The sequence below is a fragment of the Notolepis coatsorum genome (assembly GCF_963971535.1).
Source record: "Notolepis coatsorum genome assembly, chromosome: 5".
NCBI classification, from domain to species: Eukaryota; Metazoa; Chordata; class Actinopteri; order Aulopiformes; family Paralepididae; genus Notolepis; species Notolepis coatsorum.
In genome coordinates this window covers 52,988,991-53,011,193 of record NC_140169.1, presented here as the reverse complement: position 1 = coordinate 53,011,193, position 22,203 = coordinate 52,988,991, and the positions used below count along the sequence as shown (strand labels likewise).

General features: G+C 48.8%; 1 protein-coding gene across 1 annotated transcript in view; it reads left to right on the top strand.

Annotated features, from left to right (window-relative positions):
* LOC311228189 (voltage-gated delayed rectifier potassium channel KCNH5-like) overlaps positions 1–20,610 on the top strand; it is a gene marked incomplete at both ends in the record, with an annotated part of 118,442 nt that extends 97,832 nt beyond the window's left edge. Inside the window, 4 exons of the mRNA XM_084314101.1 lie at positions 824–1,023; positions 2,415–2,667; positions 14,140–14,336; positions 19,438–20,610. Coding sequence (XP_084170227.1) covers positions 824–1,023; positions 2,415–2,667; positions 14,140–14,336; positions 19,438–20,610 — 1,823 coding nt within the window. The remainder of the gene's footprint in view (positions 1–823; positions 1,024–2,414; positions 2,668–14,139; positions 14,337–19,437) is intronic.
* Between the last annotated feature and the right edge of the window lie 1,593 nt (positions 20,611–22,203).

Here is a 22,203-nt window from a genome sequence, read left to right as displayed (position 1 = left end):
CCTCTGTATCAGCCCTGTTGTACGCCTCCACCCTGCTGTGTGACTAACTGTCCTCTGTATCAGCCCTGTTGTACGCCTCCACCCTGCTGTGTGACTAACTGTCCTCTGTATCAGCCCTGTTGTACGCCTCCACCCTGCTGTGTGACTAACTGTCCTCTGTATCAGCCCTGTTGTACGCCTCCACCCTGCTGTGTGACTAACTGTCCTCTGTATCAGCCCTGTTGTACGCCTCCACCCTGCTGTGTGACTAACTGTCCTCTGTATCAGCCCTGTTGTACGCCTCCACCCTGCTGTGTGACTAACTGTCCTCTGTATCAGCCCTGTTGTACGCCTCCACCCTGCTGTGTGACTAACTGTCCTCTGTATCAGCCCTGTTGTACGCCTCCACCCTGCTGTGTGACTAACTGTCCTCTATCAGCCCTGTTGTACGCCTCCACCCTGCTGTGTGACTAACTGTCCTCTAGCTGTATCAGCCCTGTTGTACGCCTCCACCCTGCTGTGTGACTAACTGTCCTCTGTATCAGCCCTGTTGTACGCCTCCACCCTGCTGTGTGACTAACTGTCCTCTAGCTGTATCAGCCCTGTTGTACGCCTCCACCCTGCTGTGTGACTAACTGTCCTCTGTATCAGCCCTGTTGTACGCTTCCACCCTGCTGTGTGACTAACTGTCCTCCTCGGTATCTCTGGTCTGATTGATTGATTGATTGATTGATTGATCTGCTCCAGCCCTGTTGTACGCTTCCACCCTGCTGTGTGACTAACTGTCCTCCTCGGTATCTCTGGTCTGATTGATTGATTGATTGATTGATTGATCTGCTTCCAGCCCTGTTGTACGCCACCATCTTCGGCAACGTCACCACCATCTTCCAGCAGATGTACACCAACACCAACCGCTACCACGAGATGCTGAACAACGTGCGGGACTTCCTGAAGCTCTACCAGGTGCCCAAAGGTCTGAGCGAGCGGGTCATGGACTTCATCGTCTCCACCTGGGCCATGTCCAAGGGCATCGACACGGACAAGGTGAGCACATGTCCAAGGGCATCGACACGGACAAGGTGAGCACATGTCCAAGGGCATCGACACGGACAAGGTGGGCGCATTCACACTTCCTTTTTATCGTCACATCATTTGGTACTTTTTTTATTTTATTTTTTTTTACAGTGAAATCCGCTTTGTTTCGTGATTCCCCCGACCGTAGCAGCATCCGATATAATATAATATAAAATAAAATAAAAATAACATTGAATAAAATAAGATAACAGCAAGATGACTATATACAGTTCTAACTAAGTGTGCAGATAACAGGATGCGCAGTGTGCAGATATTACACTATATAAATATAAATTAACAAATTGGCTATGTACAAAATGTAGGTAATGAGCAATAATGAGGAATAATGAGCAATGGGTAAAATGGGGGGAGGGGGAGCAGAGAGGAGGAGGAGGGCTGTCAATGGGCTCTGTTGATGAGTGCTGGCTTGGGGGGGGGGGGTGCACCCAGGAGGATGGCTACTAGGGGTGTATATATTGAATATATAATTTACATATGCAAATATATCGATCTGTGACACCTAGGGGTGTAATGATTCGACCCTGTAACGATTCGATTATGATTCTTCAGGCAACATGAAATCTCATTCATTTGACCACGATTCGATTCGATACATTTTCGTTCAATTAATTCCCCAAAAAGAAATGAATACACAAATGTGGCTGGGGGAACTGATTCACTCAGCATGAATCAATAATATAGGGGTGTAAATATTTCACCCCACTTCGATTCGATTGCGATTCTTCAGGCAACGATTCAATATTCCATTTGAGACCACGATTCGATTCGACCTTAGGATCGATGCATTGCCACACCCTACTGACGCCACTTATCGATATTGCGCAGTTATCGATAATTATCGATATATCTTAAATGTATCAAATAAGGACCACCTCCTTCCCCCATCTACCTTCCTGACACTGCTAGCCCACATATGACTGGGGAGATGGCATTGTGGTGGTCTGCTAAGGGTGTTAAATTTACTTTCCATTTTATTTGTTTTACCATCTGGAAATTACGCTACTAAAATGGAGAGTATTACTTATATTATATATTATTATGACTGTCTTCCCTATTTATATTTTTTCTTGTTTTCTTTTAATTTTACTTCATTTCTTTTGGCGTAGTTTTGTCTGTCACATCTGTATTTATGTTTAATTATTTAAAATTTATTTTATTTAAATTTTTTATGTTTGTCGTCGCCCTCACTGGGTGGGATTAGGGGATAGGAATGGGGAAGGAAATGGAAGTTGTATAATTTGGATAACTGAAATGTATAAATCTGCATAAATTCTTCCGATAAGAAAAAGATAAACCAAAATAAGGACCACGAGCGTCTCTCTTCGGGTGGCCCCTCTCAGGTCCTCTCCATCTGTCCCAAGGACATGCGGGCGGACATCTGCGTCCACCTCAACAGACAGGTGTTCAACGACCACCCGGCCTTCCGGCTGGCGAGCGACGGCTGCCTACGCTCCCTGGCGGTGGAGTTCCAGACCACGCACTGCGCCCCCGGAGACCTCATCTTCCACATCGGAGAGAGCGTGGACACCCTGTGCTTCGTGGTCTCCGGCTCGCTGGAGGTCATCCAGGACGAAGAGGTCATCGCCATTCTGGGTAAAAGCCTGAACAAGTCAAGTGCTCCTTTTGTTTTAATCCCCCCCCCTGGGGGAAATAGGATAGGTAGTAATAGTGATAGAACATAGAATAAAGGGCAAGTGATAATCAGACAGTAGCAATGGTGGTATACATGGTATAAACCGTAGTGTAACACACTGCACCAGAGTCCATGCAGTGTTTATTATTAAGAGTCAGATAGTAACAGTGTTTATTATTAAGAGTCAGATAGTCCTAACAGTGTTTATTATTAAGAGTCAGATAGTAACAGTGTTTATTATTAAGAGTCAGACAGTCCTAACAGTGTTTATTATTAAGAGTCAGATAGTCCTAACAGTGTTTATTATTAAGAGTAAGACAGTCCTAACAGTGTTTATTATTAAGAGTCAGACAGTCCTAACAGTGTTTATTATTAAGAGTCAGATAGTCCTAACAGTGTTTATTATTAAGAGTCAGATAGTCCTAACAGTGTTTATTATTAAGAGTCAGACAGTCCTAACAGTGTTTATTATTAAGAGTCAGATAGTCCTAACAGTGTTTATTATTAAGAGTCAGATAGTCCTAACAGTGTTTATTATTAAGAGTCAGACAGTCCTAACAGTGTTTATTATTAAGAGTCAGACAGTCCTAACAGTGTTTATTATTAAGAGTCAGACAGTCCTAACAGTGTTTATTATTAAGAGTCAGATAGTCCTAACAGTGTTTATTATTAAGAGTCAGACAGTCCTAACAGTGTTTATTATTAAGAGTCAGATAGTCCTAACAGTGTTTATTATTAAGAGTCAGACAGTCCTAACAGTGTTTATTATTAAGAGTAAGACAGTCCTAACAGTGTTTATTATTAAGAGTCAGACAGTCCTAACAGTGTTTATTATTAAGAGTCAGATAGTCCTAACAGTGTTTATTATTAAGAGTCAGACAGTCCTAACAGTGTTTATTATTAAGAGTCAGACAGTCCTAACAGTGTTTATTATTAAGAGTCAGACAGTCCTAACAGTGTTTATTATTAAGAGTCAGACAGTCCTAACAGTGTTTATTATTAAGAGTCAGATAGTCCTAACAGTGTTTATTATTAAGAGTCAGATAGTCCTAACAGTGTTTATTATTAAGAGTCAGACAGTCCTAACAGTGTTTATTATTAAGAGTCAGACAGTCCTAACAGTGTTTATTATTAAGAGTCAGACAGTCCTAACAGTGTTTATTATTAAGAGTCAGATAGTCCTAACAGTGTTTATTATTAAGAGTCAGACAGTCCTAACAGTGTTTATTATTAAGAGTCAGACAGTCCTAACAGTGTTTATTATTAAGAGTCAGATAGTCCTAACAGTGTTTATTATTAAGAGTCAGATAGTCCTAACAGTGTTTATTATTAAGAGTCAGACAGTCCTAACAGTGTTTATTATTAAGAGTCAGACAGTCCTAACAGTGTTTATTATTAAGAGTCAGACAGTCCTAACAGTGTTTATTATTAAGAGTCAGATAGTCCTAACAGTGTTTATTATTAAGAGTCAGACAGTCCTAACAGTGTTTATTATTAAGAGTCAGACAGTCCTAACAGTGTTTATTATTAAGAGTAAGACAGTCCTAACAGTGTTTATTATTAAGAGTCAGACAGTCCTAACAGTGTTTATTATTAAGAGTCAGATAGTCCTAACAGTGTTTATTATTAAGGGTCAGACAGTCCTAACAGTGTTTATTATTGTTATGGTTTGTAACCGACCCCAATCGCACAACACAAGACAGGTATGATGGTTTGCCAAGAAACAGATATTTATTTAGAACAGGGAAAAAGGGCACTGTCCCTTTAAGGGAGAAAACACAAAACACTGGAATAACACAAGAGGGGAAGGTAAAGTGCCTTTAAGAGGCGGGCAGGAAAAGGGAACACTATGGGAAGGTAAGGGAACGCCTAAGGGAAGGTTAAGGGAACGCCTAGGGAACAGAGGAACTAGAGACTAGGAGAACTAGGGAAAGAGGACTAGGGACTAGGAGAACTAGGGATAGAGGACTAGGGACTAGGTGGAACTAGAAGGGGAGAACTTGGGACAGAGGGGACTGAGGCCCGCGGAGGCGGGCTGGGGAACAGGGAGGAACTGGGGACAGAGAACCGCGGAGGCGGGCTGGGGACAGGGAGGAACTGGGGACTGGTGGGAAAACATCTGGGCCGCTCTGCAGAACAGAGGAGAGGGTTAATATTCAAAGGGAACAAACAGAGCAGATGCAGAACAGTCCAAATAACAAAGTAACAAAGTAAATACTATCTTCGTGTGAACAAACACACAGTGGGAGATGAAATGTCCAAAATAATATCCACGAGAGAACAAAACAGAGTGGGAGATGAAATGTCCAAACTAATAACTAAGTGAGAACTAAAGGAGGCAATACGCTGGGTGAGTGACATCACAATCAAAACTCACCCAGGCGTATGCGTAATGGTACAGGAACAGCAGCGGGACGAGGGCAAGGGGCATTACGCTGAGTGAGTGACATCACAATCAAAACTCACCCAGGCGTATGCGTAAAGGTACAGGGACAGCAGCGGGAACGGGGGCAAGAGGCATTACGCTGAGTGAGTGACATCACAATCAAAACTCACCCAGGCGTATGCGTAAAGGTACAGGGACAGCAGCGGGAACGGGGGCAAGAGGCATTACGCTGAGTGAGTGACATCACAATCAAAACTCACCCAGGCGTATGCGTAAAGGTACAGGGACAGCAGCGGGAACGGGGGCAAGGGCACTACGCTGGGTGAGTGACATCACAATCAAAACTCACCCAGGCGTATGCGTAAAGGTACAGGGACAGCAGCGGGGCGAGGGCATCGCCACCGGGTGGCTGGCTGTCCGAGCCGAGGAATAGAGTGCTGGAACAGTGGCGGTGGCGAGGGTGTCGTCCACCGGGTAGCCGACTGTCGGAGCCGAGGAACAGAGTGCGCGCCACACCTTGGTGTGCGCGTCGGAACAGTGGCGGTGGCGAGGGTGTCGTCCACCGGGTAGCCGCTGTCGGAGCCGAGGAACAGAGTGCGCGCCACACCTTGGTGTGCGCGTCGGAACAGTGGCGGTGGCGAGGGTGTCGTCCACCGGGTAGCCGCTGTCGGAGCCGAGGAACAGAGTGCGCGCCACACCTTGGTGTGCGCGTCGGAACAGTGGCGGTGGCGAGGGTGTCGTCCACCGGGTAGCCGCTGTCGGAGCCGAGGAACAGAGTGCGCGCCACACCTTGGTGTGCGCGTCGGAACCGAGAGACGCATCTGGTGCGTCTGCGTGGAGGAGTGTGCCAAGCAGGAAGGTCTGGAAGATGCGCGTCGGCGCGCTGAGGTCTGGAGAGCGTGCCAAGCTCGAAGGTCTGGAAGATGCGCGTCTGTGCGCTGGTACGGAGGAGCGTGCCAAGCTCGAAGGTCTGGAAGATGCGCGTCTGTGCGCTGGTACGGAGGAGCGTGCCAAGCTCGAAGGTCTGGAAGATGCGCGTCTGTGCGCTGGTACGGAGGAGCGTGCCAAGCTCGAAGGTCTGAAGTGGAACACTGGAATACCTCCCGTAGAGGATTAGAGAGCGCAGTACAGTGTCTCCCTCCAGGCAAACGGCGGCAGGTGGCGAAGGCTTGAGCGCATCTGGCGCGCTGGTCTGGAGTGGAACACTGGAATACCTCCCGTAGAGAATTAGAGAGCGCAGTACAATGTCTCCCTCCAGGCAAACGGCGACAGGTGGCCAAAGCCCTTGAAGATGCGCGTTGCGCGCTGGTGACTGGAGAGCGTGCCAAGCCCTTGCAGATGCGCGTTGCGCGCTGGTGACTGGAGAGCGTGCCAAGCCCGAGGGTCCGGGAGATGCGCGTCGGTCTAGATGTGCGTCAGGACGAACAGCTGCGCTGGGGTCTGCAGTGGAACGCTGGGGTGCCTCCCGTGGAAGTTACAGGGAGCGCAGAACAGTCTCCTCCACAGGCTACGGCGACAGCAGACGAAGGCTGGAGCAAAACATCTCAAGGCTGGAGAAATCCATATACAGCATTGGTAGACCAGAGGATCTCCCGAAAGAGTCTAGATGTTAGAGAATATGACTCAGCATGAATACAACACGACCCCACGCCGAAACGAGGGGAAGAGCACAGGGGAACTAATTAGCCTGCCACCACAGGTGCGAGAGGTAATTGATAATAGTCCAGGTGTGGCCACTGAGAGTAAACGAGAGTAAAGAACGAGAGGGTGGGGGCTAGAGAGAGTGAGTGAGAAGGGAATTTCTAACAGTAGGCTTTAAAGAAACAGAGAAAAGGTGGTGAGCAGCGGGCAAAACCTCACAATTATTAAGAGTCAGATAGTCCTAACAGTGTTTATTATTAAGAGTCAGATAGTCCTAACAGTGTTTATTATTAAGAGTCAGACAGTCCTAACAGTGTTTATTATTAAGAGTCAGATAGTCCTAACAGTGTTTATTATTAAGAGTCAGACAGTCCTAACAGTGTTTATTATTAAGAGTCAGATAGTCCTAACAGTGTTTATTATTAAGAGTCAGATAGTCCTAACAGTGTTTATTATTAAGAGTCAGATAGTCCTAACAGTGTTTATTATTAAGAGTCAGACAGTCCTAACAGTGTTTATTATTAAGAGTCAGATAGTCCTAACAGTGTTTATTATTAAGAGTCAGATAGTCCTAACAGTGTTTATTATTAAGAGTCAGACAGTCCTAACAGTGTTTATTATTAAGAGTCAGACAGTCCTAACAGTGTTTATTATTAAGAGTAAGACAGTCCTAACAGTGTTTATTATTAAGAGCCAGATAGTCCTAACAGTGTTTATTATTAAGAGTCAGACAGTCCTAACAGTGTTTATTATTAAGAGTCAGATAGTCCTAACAGTGTTTATTATTAACATGTAAAATGTATGTATGCAATTGTATGTGTTCTGTGTGAATACTGTACATTTTCCTAGTTTAAATAAGAAGAAAAGCATTCTCCGTTAGATAGATATCAGTTTCAGTCTTTGTTTTTGCATAAGTGAATGTTCGATTTTTTACTTTTCAATTCAGTTCAGCCTCTCTGCTGTCCAGTTCAGCACCAATCTGCTGTCCAGTTCAGCACCACGGACAGTGAATTAGACATTGAAAACTGTGTGAGTGTCTGGGTGCAGAGTAGCAGCTCACAGCAGAGCAGTCCTCTGAGTTAAAACAGTTAAACTGACCCTGGAGCAGCTCACAGTGGAGCAGTCCTCAGTGCCGAGTTAAAACAGTTTAATGGTGATTAGGGTTAGTGTTACTGTAGTTCATGGTTTGTTGTGTTCTTTATCAGTAGTAGTAGTAATTCATAATGTATTTATATATTGGGTTTTATTGTTTTCTTTTAAGTCCACCCCTCAGTGTCTGCTTACACACATTTAAATAGACAAACGTAGTTGATGATCCCTGGCCTAGTAATTGGTGTGTACAAACAACAACAACAACAACAGCAACACAGGAATGCAATATTTAACCCTGATGTTGATGTGCGGCGGCACGGTGGTGTAGTGGTTAACACTGTCTCCCCCTAGTGGCACGGTGGTGTAGTGGTTAACACTGTCTCCCCCTAGTGGCACGGTGGTGTAGTGGTTAACACTGTCTCCTCACAGCACGGTGGTGTAGTGGTTAACACTGTCTCCCCCTAGTGGCACGGTGGTGTAGTGGTTAACACTGTCTCCCCCTAGTGGCCCGGTGGTGTAGTGGTTAACACTGTCTCCCCCTAGTGGCACGGTGGTGTAGTGGTTAACACTGTCTCCCCCTAGTGGCACGGTGGTGTAGTGGTTAACACTGTCTCCCCCTAGGGGCCCGGTGGTGTAGTGGTTAACACTGTCTGGTTAACACTGTCTCCCCCTAGTGGCCCGGTGGTGTAGTGGTTAACACTGTCTCCCCCTAGTGGCACAGTGGTGTAGTGGTTAACACTGTCGCCTCACAGCACGGTGGTGTAGTGGTTAACACTGTCTCCCCCTAGTGGCACGGTGGTGTAGTGGTTAACACTGTTTCCCCCTAGTGGCACGGTGGTGTAGTGGTTAACACTCTCTCCTCACAGCACGGTGGTGTAGTGGTTAACACTGTCTCCCCCTAGTGGCACGGTGGTGTAGTGGTTAACACTGTCGCCTCACAGCACGGTGGTGTAGTGGTTAACACTGTCTCCTCACAGCACGGTGGTGTAGTGGTTAACACTGTCTCCTCACAGCACGGTGGTGTAGTGGTTAACACTGTCTCCTCACAGCACGGTGGTGTAGTGGTTAACACTGTCTCCTCACAGCACGGTGGTGTAGTGGTTAACACTGTCTCCTCACAGCGCGGTGGTGTAGTGGTTAACACTGTCGCCTCACAGCGCGGTGGTGTAGTGGTTAACACTGTCACCTCACAGCACGGTGGTGTAGTGGTTAACACTGTCTCCTCACAGCACGGTGGTGTAGTGGTTAACACTGTCTCCCCCTAGTGGCACGGTGGTGTAGTGGTTAACACTGTCTCCTCACAGCACGGTGGTGTAGTGGTTAACACTGTCTCCTCACAGCACGGTGGTGTAGTGGTTAACACCGTCACCTCACAGCATGGTGGTGTAGTGGTTAACACTGTCGCCTCACAGCACGGTGGTGTAGTGGTTAACACTGTCTCCTCACAGCACGGTGGTGTAGTGGTTAACACTGTCTCCTCACAGCACGGTGGTGTAGTGGTTAACACTGTCTCCTCACAGCACGGTGGTGTAGTGGTTAACACTGTCTCCTCACAGCACGGTGGTGTAGTGGTTAACACTGTCTCCTCACAGCACGGTGGTGTAGTGGTTAACACCGTCTCCTCACAGCGCGGTGGTGTAGTGGTTAACACTGTCGCCTCACAGCGCGGTGGTGTAGTGGTTAACACTGTCACCTCACAGCACGGTGGTGTAGTGGTTAACACCGTCTCCTCACAGCACGGTGGTGTAGTGGTTAACACTGTCTCCCCCTAGTGGCACGGTGGTGTAGTGGTTAACACTGTCTCCTCACAGCACGGTGGTGTAGTGGTTAACACTGTCTCCTCACAGCACGGTGGTGTAATGGTTAACACTGTCACCTCACAGCATGGTGGTGTAGTGGTTAACACTGTCTCCTCACAGCACGGTGGTGTAGTGGTTAACACTGTCTCCTCACAGCACAGTGGTGTAGTGGTTAGCACTGTCTCCTCACAGCACGGTGGTGTAGTGGTTAACACTGTCTCCTCACAGCACGGTGGTGTAGTGGTTAACACTGTCGCCTCACAGCACAGTGGTGTAGTGGTTAGCACTGTCTCCTCACAGCACGGTGGTGTAGTGGTTAACACTGTCTCCTCACAGCACGGTGGTGTAGTGGTTAACACTGTCTCCTCACAGCACGGTGGTGTAGTGGTTAACACAGTCTCCTCACAGCACGGTGGTGTAGTGGTTAACACTGTCTCCCCCTAGTGGCACGGTGGTGTAGTGGTTAACACTGTCTCCTCACAGCAATGTGGTGTAGTGGTTAACACTGTCACCTCACAGCATGGTGGTGTAGTGGTTAACACTGTCTCCCCCTAGTGGCACGGTGGTGTAGTGGTTAACACTGTCTCCTCACAGCAATGTGGTGTAGTGGTTAACACTGTCACCTCACAGCACGGTGGTGTAGTGGTTAACACTGTCTCCTCACAGCATGGTGGTGTAGTGGTTAACACTGTCTCCTCACAGCACAGTGGTGTAGTGGTTAGCACTGTCTCCTCACAGCACGGTGGTGTAGTGGTTAACACTGTCGCCTCACAGCACAGTGGTGTAGTGGTTAGCACTGTCTCCTCACAGCACGGTGGTGTAGTGGTTAACACTGTCTCCCCCTAGTGGCACGGTGGTGTAGTGGTTAACACTGTCGCCTCACAGCACAGTGGTGTAGTGGTTAGCACTGTCTCCTCACAGCACGGTGGTGTAGTGGTTAACACTGTCTCCCCCTAGTGGCACGGTGGTGTAGTGGTTAACACTGTCTCCTCACAGCACGGTGGTGTAGTGGTTAACACTGTCTCCTCACAGCACGGTGGTGTAGTGGTTAACACTGTCACCTCACAGCATGGTGGTGTAGTGGTTAACACTGTCTCCTCACAGCACGGTGGTGTAGTGGTTAACACTGTCTCCTCACAGCACGGTGGTGTAGTGGTTAACACTGTCACCTCACAGCACGGTGGTGTAGTGGTTAACACTGTCTCCTCACAGCACGGTGGTGTAGTGGTTAACACTGTCTCCTCACAGCACAGTGGTGTAGTGGTTAGCACTGTCTCCTCACAGCACGGTGGTGTAGTGGTTAACACTGTCTCCTCACAGCACGGTGGTGTAGTGGTTAACACTGTCGCCTCACAGCACAGTGGTGTAGTGGTTAGCACTGTCTCCTCACAGCACGGTGGTGTAGTGGTTAACACTGTCTCCTCACAGCACGGTGGTGTAGTGGTTAACACTGTCTCCTCACAGCACGGTGGTGTAGTGGTTAACACAGTCTCCTCACAGCACGGTGGTGTAGTGGTTAACACTGTCTCCCCCTAGTGGCACGGTGGTGTAGTGGTTAACACTGTCTCCTCACAGCAATGTGGTGTAGTGGTTAACACTGTCACCTCACAGCATGGTGGTGTAGTGGTTAACACTGTCTCCCCCTAGTGGCACGGTGGTGTAGTGGTTAACACTGTCTCCTCACAGCAATGTGGTGTAGTGGTTAACACTGTCACCTCACAGCACGGTGGTGTAGTGGTTAACACTGTCTCCTCACAGCATGGTGGTGTAGTGGTTAACACTGTCTCCTCACAGCACAGTGGTGTAGTGGTTAACACTGTCTCCTCACAGCACGGTGGTGTAGTGGTTAACACTGTCGCCTCACAGCACAGTGGTGTAGTGGTTAGCACTGTCTCCTCACAGCACGGTGGTGTAGTGGTTAACACTGTCTCCCCCTAGTGGCACGGTGGTGTAGTGGTTAACACTGTCTCCTCACAGCACGGTGGTGTAGTGGTTAACACTGTCTCCTCACAGCACAGTGGTGTAGTGGTTAGCACTGTCTCCTCACAGCACGGTGGTGTAGTGGTTAACACTGTCTCCTCACAGCACGGTGGTGTAGTGGTTAACACTGTCTCCTCACAGCACGGTGGTGTAGTGGTTAACACAGTCTCCTCACAGCACGGTGGTGTAGTGGTTAACACTGTCTCCCCCTAGTGGCACGGTGGTGTAGTGGTTAACACTGTCTCCTCACAGCAATGTGGTGTAGTGGTTAACACTGTCACCTCACAGCATGGTGGTGTAGTGGTTAACACTGTCTCCCCCTAGTGGCACGGTGGTGTAGTGGTTAACACTGTCTCCTCACAGCAATGTGGTGTAGTGGTTAACACTGTCACCTCACAGCACGGTGGTGTAGTGGTTAACACTGTCTCCTCACAGCATGGTGGTGTAGTGGTTAACACTGTCTCCTCACAGCACAGTGGTGTAGTGGTTAGCACTGTCTCCTCACAGCACGGTGGTGTAGTGGTTAACACTGTCGCCTCACAGCACAGTGGTGTAGTGGTTAGCACTGTCTCCTCACAGCACGGTGGTGTAGTGGTTAACACTGTCTCCCCCTAGTGGCACGGTGGTGTAGTGGTTAACACTGTCGCCTCACAGCACAGTGGTGTAGTGGTTAACACTGTCTCCTCCTAGTGGCACGGTGGTGTAGTGGTTAACACTGTCTCCCCCTAGTGGCACGGTGGTGTAGTGGTTAACACTGTCGCCTCACAGCACAGTGGTGTAGTGGTTAGCACTGTCTCCTCACAGCACGGTGGTGTAGTGGTTAACACTGTCTCCCCCTAGTGGCACGGTGGTGTAGTGGTTAACACTGTCTCCTCACAGCACGGTGGTGTAGTGGTTAACACTGTCTCCTCACAGCACGGTGGTGTAGTGGTTAACACTGTCTCCTCACAGCACGGTGGTGTAGTGGTTAACACTGTCTCCTCACAGCACGGTGGTGTAGTGGTTAACACAGTCTCCTCACAGCACGGTGGTGTAGTGGTTAACACTGTCTCCCCCTAGTGGCACGGTGGTGTAGTGGTTAACACTGTCTCCTCACAGCAATGTGGTGTAGTGGTTAACACTGTCACCTCACAGCATGGTGGTGTAGTGGTTAACACTGTCTCCCCCTAGTGGCACGGTGGTGTAGTGGTTAACACTGTCTCCTCACAGCAATGTGGTGTAGTGGTTAACACTGTCACCTCACAGCACGGTGGTGTAGTGGTTAACACTGTCTCCTCACAGCATGGTGGTGTAGTGGTTAACACTGTCTCCTCACAGCACAGTGGTGTAGTGGTTAACACTGTCTCCTCACAGCACGGTGGTGTTAGTGGTTAACACTGTCTCCTCACAGCACAGTGGTGTAGTGGTTAACACTGTCGCCTCACAGCACAGTGGTGTAGTGGTTAGCACTGTCTCCTCCTAGTGGCACGGTGGTGTTAGTGGTTAACACTGTCTCCTCCTAGTGGCACGGTGGTGTAGTGGTTAACACTGTCTCCTCCTAGTGGCACGGTGGTGTTAGTGGTTAGCACTGTCTCCTCACAGCACGGTGGTGTAGTGGTTAACACTGTCGCCTCACAGCACAGTGGTGTAGTGGTTAGCACTGTCTCCTCACAGCACGGTGGTGTAGTGGTTAACACTGTCTCCCCCTAGTGGCACGGTGGTGTAGTGGTTAACACTGTCTCCTCACAGCACGGTGGTGTAGTGGTTAACACTGTCTCCTCACAGCAATGTGGTGTAGTGGTTAACACTGTCTCCCCCTAGTGGCACGGTGGTGTAGTGGTTAACACTGTCTCCTCACAGCACGGTGGTGTAGTGGTTAACACTGTCTCCCCCTAGTGGCACGGTGGTGTAGTGGTTAACACTGTCTCCTCACAGCACGGTGGTGTAGTGGTTAACACTGTCACCTCACAGCACGGTGGTGTAGTGGTTAACACTGTCTCCTCACAGCACGGTGGTGTAGTGGTTAACACGGTCTCCTCACAGCACGGTGGTGTAGTGGTTAACACTGTCACCTCACAGCACGGTGGTGTAGTGGTTAACACTGTCTCCTCACAGCATGGTGGTGTAGTGGCTAGAAGGTCTTGGGTTCCATTCCCGCTTGGGGACCAGGTTGCCACGTTGCCAGGTGGGGTATCTCCCGGGCCTTTCTGTGTGGAGTTTGCATATTCTCCCCCTCTGTGCTCGCAAGGGTTTCCCCTCGATAAGATGAACCCAATGGAAAAACATGCACAACAGAGATTGCTAACGTTGTCGCGTCCCTGGCAAAGACGGACAGGAGCACTTGGATTGGTCCCCGGGGTGCGGCCCCACGCCGACGCCCATGTCTGCTCCCAGCTGCTCTTGGGGGGAAGGACGACGGGATGGGAAGTGCAGAGAACATTTCATCGGTGATTCAGTGCATGTGTGTTCCCGTGGGTCGCCCATCGCGCATGTGTGTGTTAACAAATCTGCATGACAAAATAAAGACTTCTTATGTTGCCCATGTTGATTTCCAGGTAAGGGCGACGTGTTTGGAGACGTCTTCTGGAAGGACGGCTCGCAGGCGCGGGCGTGTGCCAACGTGCGGGCGCTCACCTACTGCGACCTGCACGTGATCCGGAGGGAGGCCCTGCTGAGAGTGCTGCAGTTCTACACGGCCTTCGCCAACACCTTCTCCCGCAACCTGGTCCTCACCTGCAACCTACGCAAGCGGGTGAGGCGCCATATATCTGTATGGCCCCTGTAAATGTCCAAATAAACACGTACAGTCCCCGCTGAAATAAAGGTTCTGCACGCACGTACCGGCAGTGATCTACACAGCAGTGGTTTTCAACCAGTGGTAAAATGCACATAAAAGATAGCCACTTAGGGGGCGGTCAGGTGGCGTAGCGGAGATTGCGCTCATCACCAATGAAGGAGACTGCAGTCTCGACTCCCGGAGTCAGCATTGCCTTGGCTTGGGCTGATCGCTATACTAACCCATTTGGCTGAGTTAGGGGGAGGGCAAGTCATGGGTGAGAATCTGGCGTTGTGGACAGCGACGCCTACAGGTCAGGTCTGGGCGCCTGCTCAGCGGAGTCAGGACTTGATGAAGGCAGCGTGACCTCCCACGCGTTACGCTTCACCAATGAGAGTCCGCGCTGCCAGGTGAAAAAAGAGTCACTGTGTCGGAGGAAGCGTGCGGATGACTTCAGGGTTCCCTTGTACCGACAAGTAGGAGAACATGCGCACAACAAACAGGTAGGGGAGGGGGGGAATTGGCACAACGACAAAAAATTGGGACGGGGAGAAAACAGGAAAATCAGAGAAAGAGAGGATTAAAAAATACAAATAAAATTAAAAAAAAGATAGCCACTTATACTATTCTGAGTAGATAATTCATCTGTATCGCAACGGAGTCGATTTAATAGGCTAAACTTTGTTTTAAATTCTTTAATTCACATTTGTCTATTTCATAAAAATTTTCCCGACATAATGCTACCTGCCCCGACCAGATCCGTGACTCCGTTGCGATACAGATTAATTATCTTCTCAGAATAGTATAAGTGGCTATCTTTTATGCTATTTTACCACTGGTTTAAAACCACTGCTGTAGCTCACTGCCGGTACGTGCGCTGGGGTGGCGAGCCTTTATCGTTACCGGGGAACATAGGACCTTATTTCAGCGGGGAACATAGGACCCTTTTTTTGTTCGGGAAGTGGGCGGGAACGGGGAACATAGAACCCTTTTTCCGGGAGTGGGGAACATAGGACCCTTTCTTTAAAAAAAGCGAGGAACATAGGACCCGGGGAACATAGGGATGACCCCCTGATAGTTTAGCTTGCTAGTTGCTACTGATAGTTGCTACTGATAGTTGCTACTGAGAGTTGCTACTGATAGTTGCTACTGGTAGTTTAGCTTGCTAGTTGCTACTGGTAGTTTAGCTTGCTAGTTGCTACTGATAGTTGCTACTGGTAGTTTAGCTTGCTAGTTGCTACTGATAGTTGCTACTGATAGTTGCTACTGGTAGTTTAGCTTGCTAGTTGCTACTGAGAGTTGCTACTGATAGTTGCTACTGGTAGTTTAGCTTGCTAGTTGCTACTGATAGTTGCTACTGATAGTTGCTACTGGTAGTTTAGCTTGCTAGTTGCTACTGATAGTTGCTACTGAGAGTTGCTACTGATAGTTGCTACTGGTAGTTTAGCTTGATAGTTGCTACTGAGAGTTGCTACTGATAGTTGCTACTGGTAGTTTAGCTTGCTAGTTGCTACTGATAGTTGCTACTGAGAGTTTAGCTTGCTAGTTGCTACTGATAGTTGCTACTGAGAGTTGCTACTGATAGTTGCTACTGATAGTTGCTACTGATAGTTACTACTGAGAGTTGTTACTGATAGTTGCTACTGGTAGTTTAGCTTGCTAGTTGCTACTGGTAGTTTAGCTTGCTAGTTGCTACTGGTAGTTTAGCTTGCTAGTTGCTACTGGTAGTTTAGCTTGCTAGTTGCTACTGGTAGTTTAGCTTGCTAGTTGCTACTGATAGTTGCTACTGGTAGTTTAGCTTGCTAGTTGCTACTGGTAGTTTAGCTTGCTAGTTGCTACTGGTAGTTTAGCTTGCTAGTTGCTACTGATAGTTGCTACTGGTAGTTTAGCTTGCTAGTTGCTACTGATAGTTGCTACTGGTAGTTTAGCTTGCTAGTTGCTACTGATAGTTGCTACTGGTAGTTTAGCTTGCTAGTTGCTACTGAGAGTTGCTACTGGTAGTTTAGCTTGCTAGTTGCTACTGGTAGTTTAGCTTGCTAGTTGCTACTGATAGTTGCTACTGATAGTTGCTACTGAGAGTTGCTACTGATAGTTGCTACTGATAGTTACTACTGATTGTTGCTACTGATAGTTGCTACTGGTAGTTTAGCTTGCTAGTTGCTACTGAGAGTTGCTACTGAGAGTTGCTACTGGTAGTTTAGCTTGCTAGTTGCTACTGGTAGTTTAGCTTGCTAGTTGCTACTGAGAGTTGCTACTGAGAGTTGCTACTGAGAGTTGCTACTGATAGTTGCTACTGGTAGTTTAGCTTGCTAGTTGCTACTGAGAGTTGCTACTGAGAGTTGCTACTGGTAGTTTAGCTTGCTAGTTGCTACTGGTAGTTTAGCTTGCTAGTTGCTACTGATAGTTGCTACTGGTAGTTTAGCTTGCTAGTTGCTACTGGTAGTTTAGCTTGCTAGTTGCTACTGATAGTTGCTACTGATAGTTGCTACTGAGAGTTGCTACTGATAGTTGCTACTGATTGTTGCTACTGATAGTTGCTACTGGTAGTTTAGCTTGATAGTTGCTACTGAGAGTTGCTACTGAGAGTTGCTACTGGTAGTTTAGCTTGCTAGTTGCTACTGGTAGTTTAGCTTGCTAGTTGCTACTGAGAGTTGCTACTGATAGTTGCTACTGATAGTTACTACTGATTGTTGCTACTGATAGTTGCTACTGGTAGTTTAGCTTGCTAGTTGCTACTGATAGTTGCTACTGATAGTTGCTACTGGTAGTTTAGCTTGCTAGTTGCTACTGATAGTTGCTACTGATAGTTGCTACTGGTAGTTTAGCTTGCTAGTTGCTACTGATAGTTGCTACTGATAGTTGCTACTGGTAGTTTAGCTTGCTAGTTGCTACTGATAGTTGCTACTGGTAGTTTAGCTTGCTAGTTGCTACTGATAGTTGCTACTGATAGTTTAGCTTGCTAGTTGCTACTGATAGTTGCTACTGATAGTTGCTACTGGTAGTTTAGCTTGCTAGTTGCTACTGATAGTTGCTACTGATAGTTACTACTGAGAGTTGCTACTGATAGTTGCTACTGATTGTTGCTACTGATAGTTGCTACTGGTAGTTTAGCTTGCTAGTTGCTACTGAGAGTTGCTACTGAGAGTTGCTACTGGTAGTTTAGCTTGCTAGTTGCTACTGAGAGTTGCTACTGAGAGTTGCTACTGGTAGTTTAGCTTGCTAGTTGCTACTGGTAGTTGCTACTGGTAGTTTAGCTTGCTAGTTGCTACTGATAGTTGCTACTGGTAGTTTAGCTTGCTAGTTGCTACTGGTAGTTTAGCTTGCTAGTTGCTACTGATAGTTGCTACTGATAGTTGCTACTGAGAGTTGCTACTGAGAGTTGCTACTGATAGTTGCTACTGGTAGTTTAGCTTGCTAGTTGCTACTGAGAGTTGCTACTGAGAGTTGCTACTGGTAGTTTAGCTTGCTAGTTGCTACTGGTAGTTTAGCTTGCTAGTTGCTACTGAAAGTTGCTACTGATAGTTGCTACTGGTAGTTTAGCTTGCTAGTTGCTACTGGTAGTTTAGCTTGCTAGTTGCTACTGATAGTTGCTACTGATAGTTGCTACTGAGAGTTGCTACTGATAGTTGCTACTGATTGTTGCTACTGATAGTTGCTACTGGTAGTTTAGCTTGCTAGTTGCTACTGAGAGTTGCTACTGAGAGTTGCTACTGGTAGTTTAGCTTGCTAGTTGCTACTGGTAGTTTAGCTTGCTAGTTGCTACTGAGAGTTGCTACTGATAGTTGCTACTGATAGTTACTACTGATTGTTGCTACTGATAGTTGCTACTGGTAGTTTAGCTTGCTAGTTGCTACTGATAGTTGCTACTGATAGTTGCTACTGGTAGTTTAGCTTGCTAGTTGCTACTGATAGTTGCTACTGATAGTTGCTACTGGTAGTTTAGCTTGCTAGTTGCTACTGATAGTTGCTACTGGTAGTTTAGCTTGCTAGTTGCTACTGATAGTTGCTACTGATAGTTGCTACTGGTAGTTTAGCTTGCTAGTTGCTACTGATAGTTGCTACTGATAGTTGCTACTGGTAGTTTAGCTTGCTAGTTGCTACTGATAGTTGCTACTGATAGTTGCTACTGGTAGTTTAGCTTGCTAGTTGCTACTGATAGTTGCTACTGGTAGTTTAGCTTGCTAGTTGCTACTGATTGTTGCTACTGATAGTTGCTACTGATAGTTGCTACTGGTAGTTTAGCTTGCTAGTTGCTACTGATTGTTGCTACTGATAGTTGCTACTGGTAGTTTAGCTTGCTAGTTGCTACTGATAGTTGCTACTGATAGTTGCTACTGGTAGTTTAGCTTGCTAGTTGCTACTGATAGTTGCTACTGATAGTTGCTACTGGTAGTTTAGCTTGCTAGTTGCTACTGATTGTTGCTACTGATAGTTGCTACTGGTAGTTTAGCTTGCTAGTTGCTACTGATAGTTGCTACTGATAGTTGCTACTGGTAGTTTAGCTTGCTAGTTGCTACTGATAGTTGCTACTGATAGTTGCTACTGGTAGTTTAGCTTGCTAGTTGCTACTGATAGTTGCTACTGATAGTTGCTACTGGTAGTTTAGCTTGCTAGTTGCTACTGATAGTTGCTACTGGTAGTTTAGCTTGCTAGTTGCTACTGATAGTTGCTACTGATAGTTGCTACTGGTAGTTTAGCTTGCTAGTTGCTACTGATAGTTGCTACTGGTAGTTTAGCTTGCTAGTTGCTACTGATAGTTGCTACTGGTAGTTTAGCTTGCTAGTTGCTACTGATAGTTGCTACTGGTAGTTTAGCTTGCTAGTTGCTACTGATAGTTGCTACTGGTAGTTTAGCTTGCTAGTTGCTACTGATAGTTGCTACTGGTAGTTTAGCTTGCTAGTTGCTACTGATAGTATTACTGGTAGTTTAGCTTGCTAGTTGCTACTGATAGCTGATGGGTTATCGACCTGCTCACATATTCCAAACGTGGAAGGAACTGACGTGTTAAATGTTGACGAGGGCCAGACCCTCCCTCACGTCACGGTCCTAACTCCGAGATCGCTGTTCCCTCTCGCAGGTCATCTTCAGGAAGATCGCGGATGTGAGGCGAGAGGAGGAGCACCAGAGGAGCGAGGTGTCCCTCTCCATCCCCGAGGACCACCCCGTACGCAAGCTCTTCCAGCGCTTCAAGCAGCAGAGAGACCTGCCGGTGCCGGGGCTGACGCCGACCTACCTCGAGTGCAGACACTTGCGGGCGGAGCCCCAGGACCAGGCCGACTCGGACGCCCGCCCGCCCCAGTACTCGCAACAGCACCATGGCGCCACTCTGCGCGACTGCCACGCGGCCGGTGCAGCGGGCGAGGAGAGTGCAGGCGGCGGTGGCTCCTCTCGTACGGTCACGGTCCCCCGGAACACGCCGCGGGCGTCGCTCGCATTCGTCCTCGCCGAGAAGTCGGAGCCGAGTGGCGACCGCGGCGAAGCGGCTCTGGAACTCAACCCCAGTTCCCGCGCGGTCGACCGGAACTGCCTGCAGGTCGGCGGCGTCACGCGGCCCAGGGGGGGCGGAGGAGGCGGTCGATGCTGGTCGAGGTTCAGGAGCGCCACGGCGGTCGTGCCGGCGCCCCTCGTCCTCGAGCGAGACGGGAGGCAGCGGAAAGACGAGGACTGGGCGGAGGAGGAGCCCCGGGTGGAGGAGGAGCCCCAGACGGGGGGGGAGGAGCCCCAGGCGGCGGGGGAGGAGCCCCAGGCGGAGGAGGAGCCCCAGGCGGAGGAGGAACGGTCGACCCGCCACCGGGACTCGGACGCCGGGGAGACGAGCAGCGCGTGTGGCGAGGAGGAGGAGAAGGGCGCCGGCCTGCTGCACAAGACGGACTCGTGCGACAGCGGCATCACCAGGAGCGACCTGCGCCTGGACCGGGCCGGCTACCCGCCCCCGCCGCGGAGCCCCTACTACGAGCGGAGCCCGATGGAGAGGAGCCCGTTCTCCTGCGCCCCCCAGCAGCAGCAGCCCGAGCTGCAGGCCCTGCTGCAGGCCGCCCTCCTGGAGGCCAAGGCGGAGCTGAAGGGCGACATCCGGGCTCTGGGCGGACGCCTCTCCGTGCTGGAGGCCCAGGTGAACGAGGTGCTGCGGCTGCTGACGGCCAAGAGGAGGCTGTCGCTGCCGCAGACCCAGACCGCCGCCGGGGTGCCCAAGCCGCGGGTGGCGGACCCCCTCTTCGTGACGCCGGAGAGAGACGACGGGCCGTTTTGATTGAACCGCAGGATTGATCAGAGAGAAGCCATGACTTGCGCTTTTCGATTGGAAAAATTATTACCGTTGGGACAAATGTACAGTACATACTCATTTACATACTAATTATTTATTTGCATGTCCAGCTGGATTCTGGCCTTGCTTGCATTATGCATCTATGCAGTCGACTGCATGCAGAGAATGGTTTTGTAATGTTACCTCAGCACTGTAGTCCAGGAACTATATATATATATTGATTTATAGATAGGTAGGTAGAAGCACATTCAATGTTGTGTAAACCTGCACTTTTTATGACCCGTCAAACGGACCTTCTATGCAAAGCACAAGCAGTACAGCTTAGTAGTAACTAGGGATGTTCGATATTGTCTTTTTTACCGATACCGATATACCGATATTGTCCAACTCTTAATTTCCTCAACCGATACCGATATTTATGCAGGGTTCCCCCCCCCCCCCCCAAAAATGGAATAATTTCAGGTAATTAACATTACATATCTCTTGTTGTGGAATTAACACAACATTATGCATACTTTTGACAATAAATAAAATCAGAATTTGTTCTTACTTACTTGCCTGGGTAAATAAAGGTTATAGAAATATATAAAAAAAAAAAAAAAAAATTGAAAACCGATACCGATATTTTCCGATATCACATTTTAATGCCGATATCGGCCGATAATATCGGACATCCCTAGTAGTAAGCCATTTGTTAGCATCACACTGCCAGACCGGACTCCACACTGCGTTCTAACGCCATGCCAGCTGCCCAGGGGGCAGAACCCGTTATCATGACACACTAGAGGGGAACGTCCGGCAGAACCCGTTATCATGACACACTAGAGGGGAACGTCCGGCAGAACCCGTTATCATGACACACTAGAGGGGAACGTCCGGCAGAACCCGTTATCATGACACACTAGAGGGGAACGTCCGGCAGAACCCGTTATCATGACACACTAGAGGGGAACGTCCGGCAGAACCCGTTATCATGACACACTAGAGGGGAACGTCCGGCAGAACCTGTTATCATGACACACTAGAGGGGAACGTCCGGCAGAACCTGTTATCATGACACACTAGAGGGGAACGTCCGGCAGAACCCGTTATCATGACACACTAGAGGGGAACGTCCGGCAGAACCCGTTATCATGACACACTAGAGGGGAACGTCCGGCAGAACCCGTTATCATGACACACTAGAGGGGAACGTCCGGCAGAACCCGTTATCATGACACACTAGAGGGGAACGTCCGGCAGAACCCGTTATCATGACACACTAGAGGGGAACGTCCGGCAGAACCCGTTATCATGACACACTAGAGGGGAACGTCCGGCAGAACCCGTTATCATGACACACTAGAGGAAAAAGACCGTCTGGGTTGTTTGTGTTCCGAGAACATGTCACAGTCGTCGAGGGCGCTGCCGGCCCACTCTGCCCCAGGACAGTTCAGGGTGCCGGCCCACTCTGCCCCAGGACAGTTCAGGGTGCCGGCCCACTCTGCCCCAGGACAGTTCAGGGTGCCGGCCCACTCTGCCCCAGGACAGTTCAGGGTGCCGGCCCACTCTGCCCCAGGACAGTTCAGGGTGCCGGCC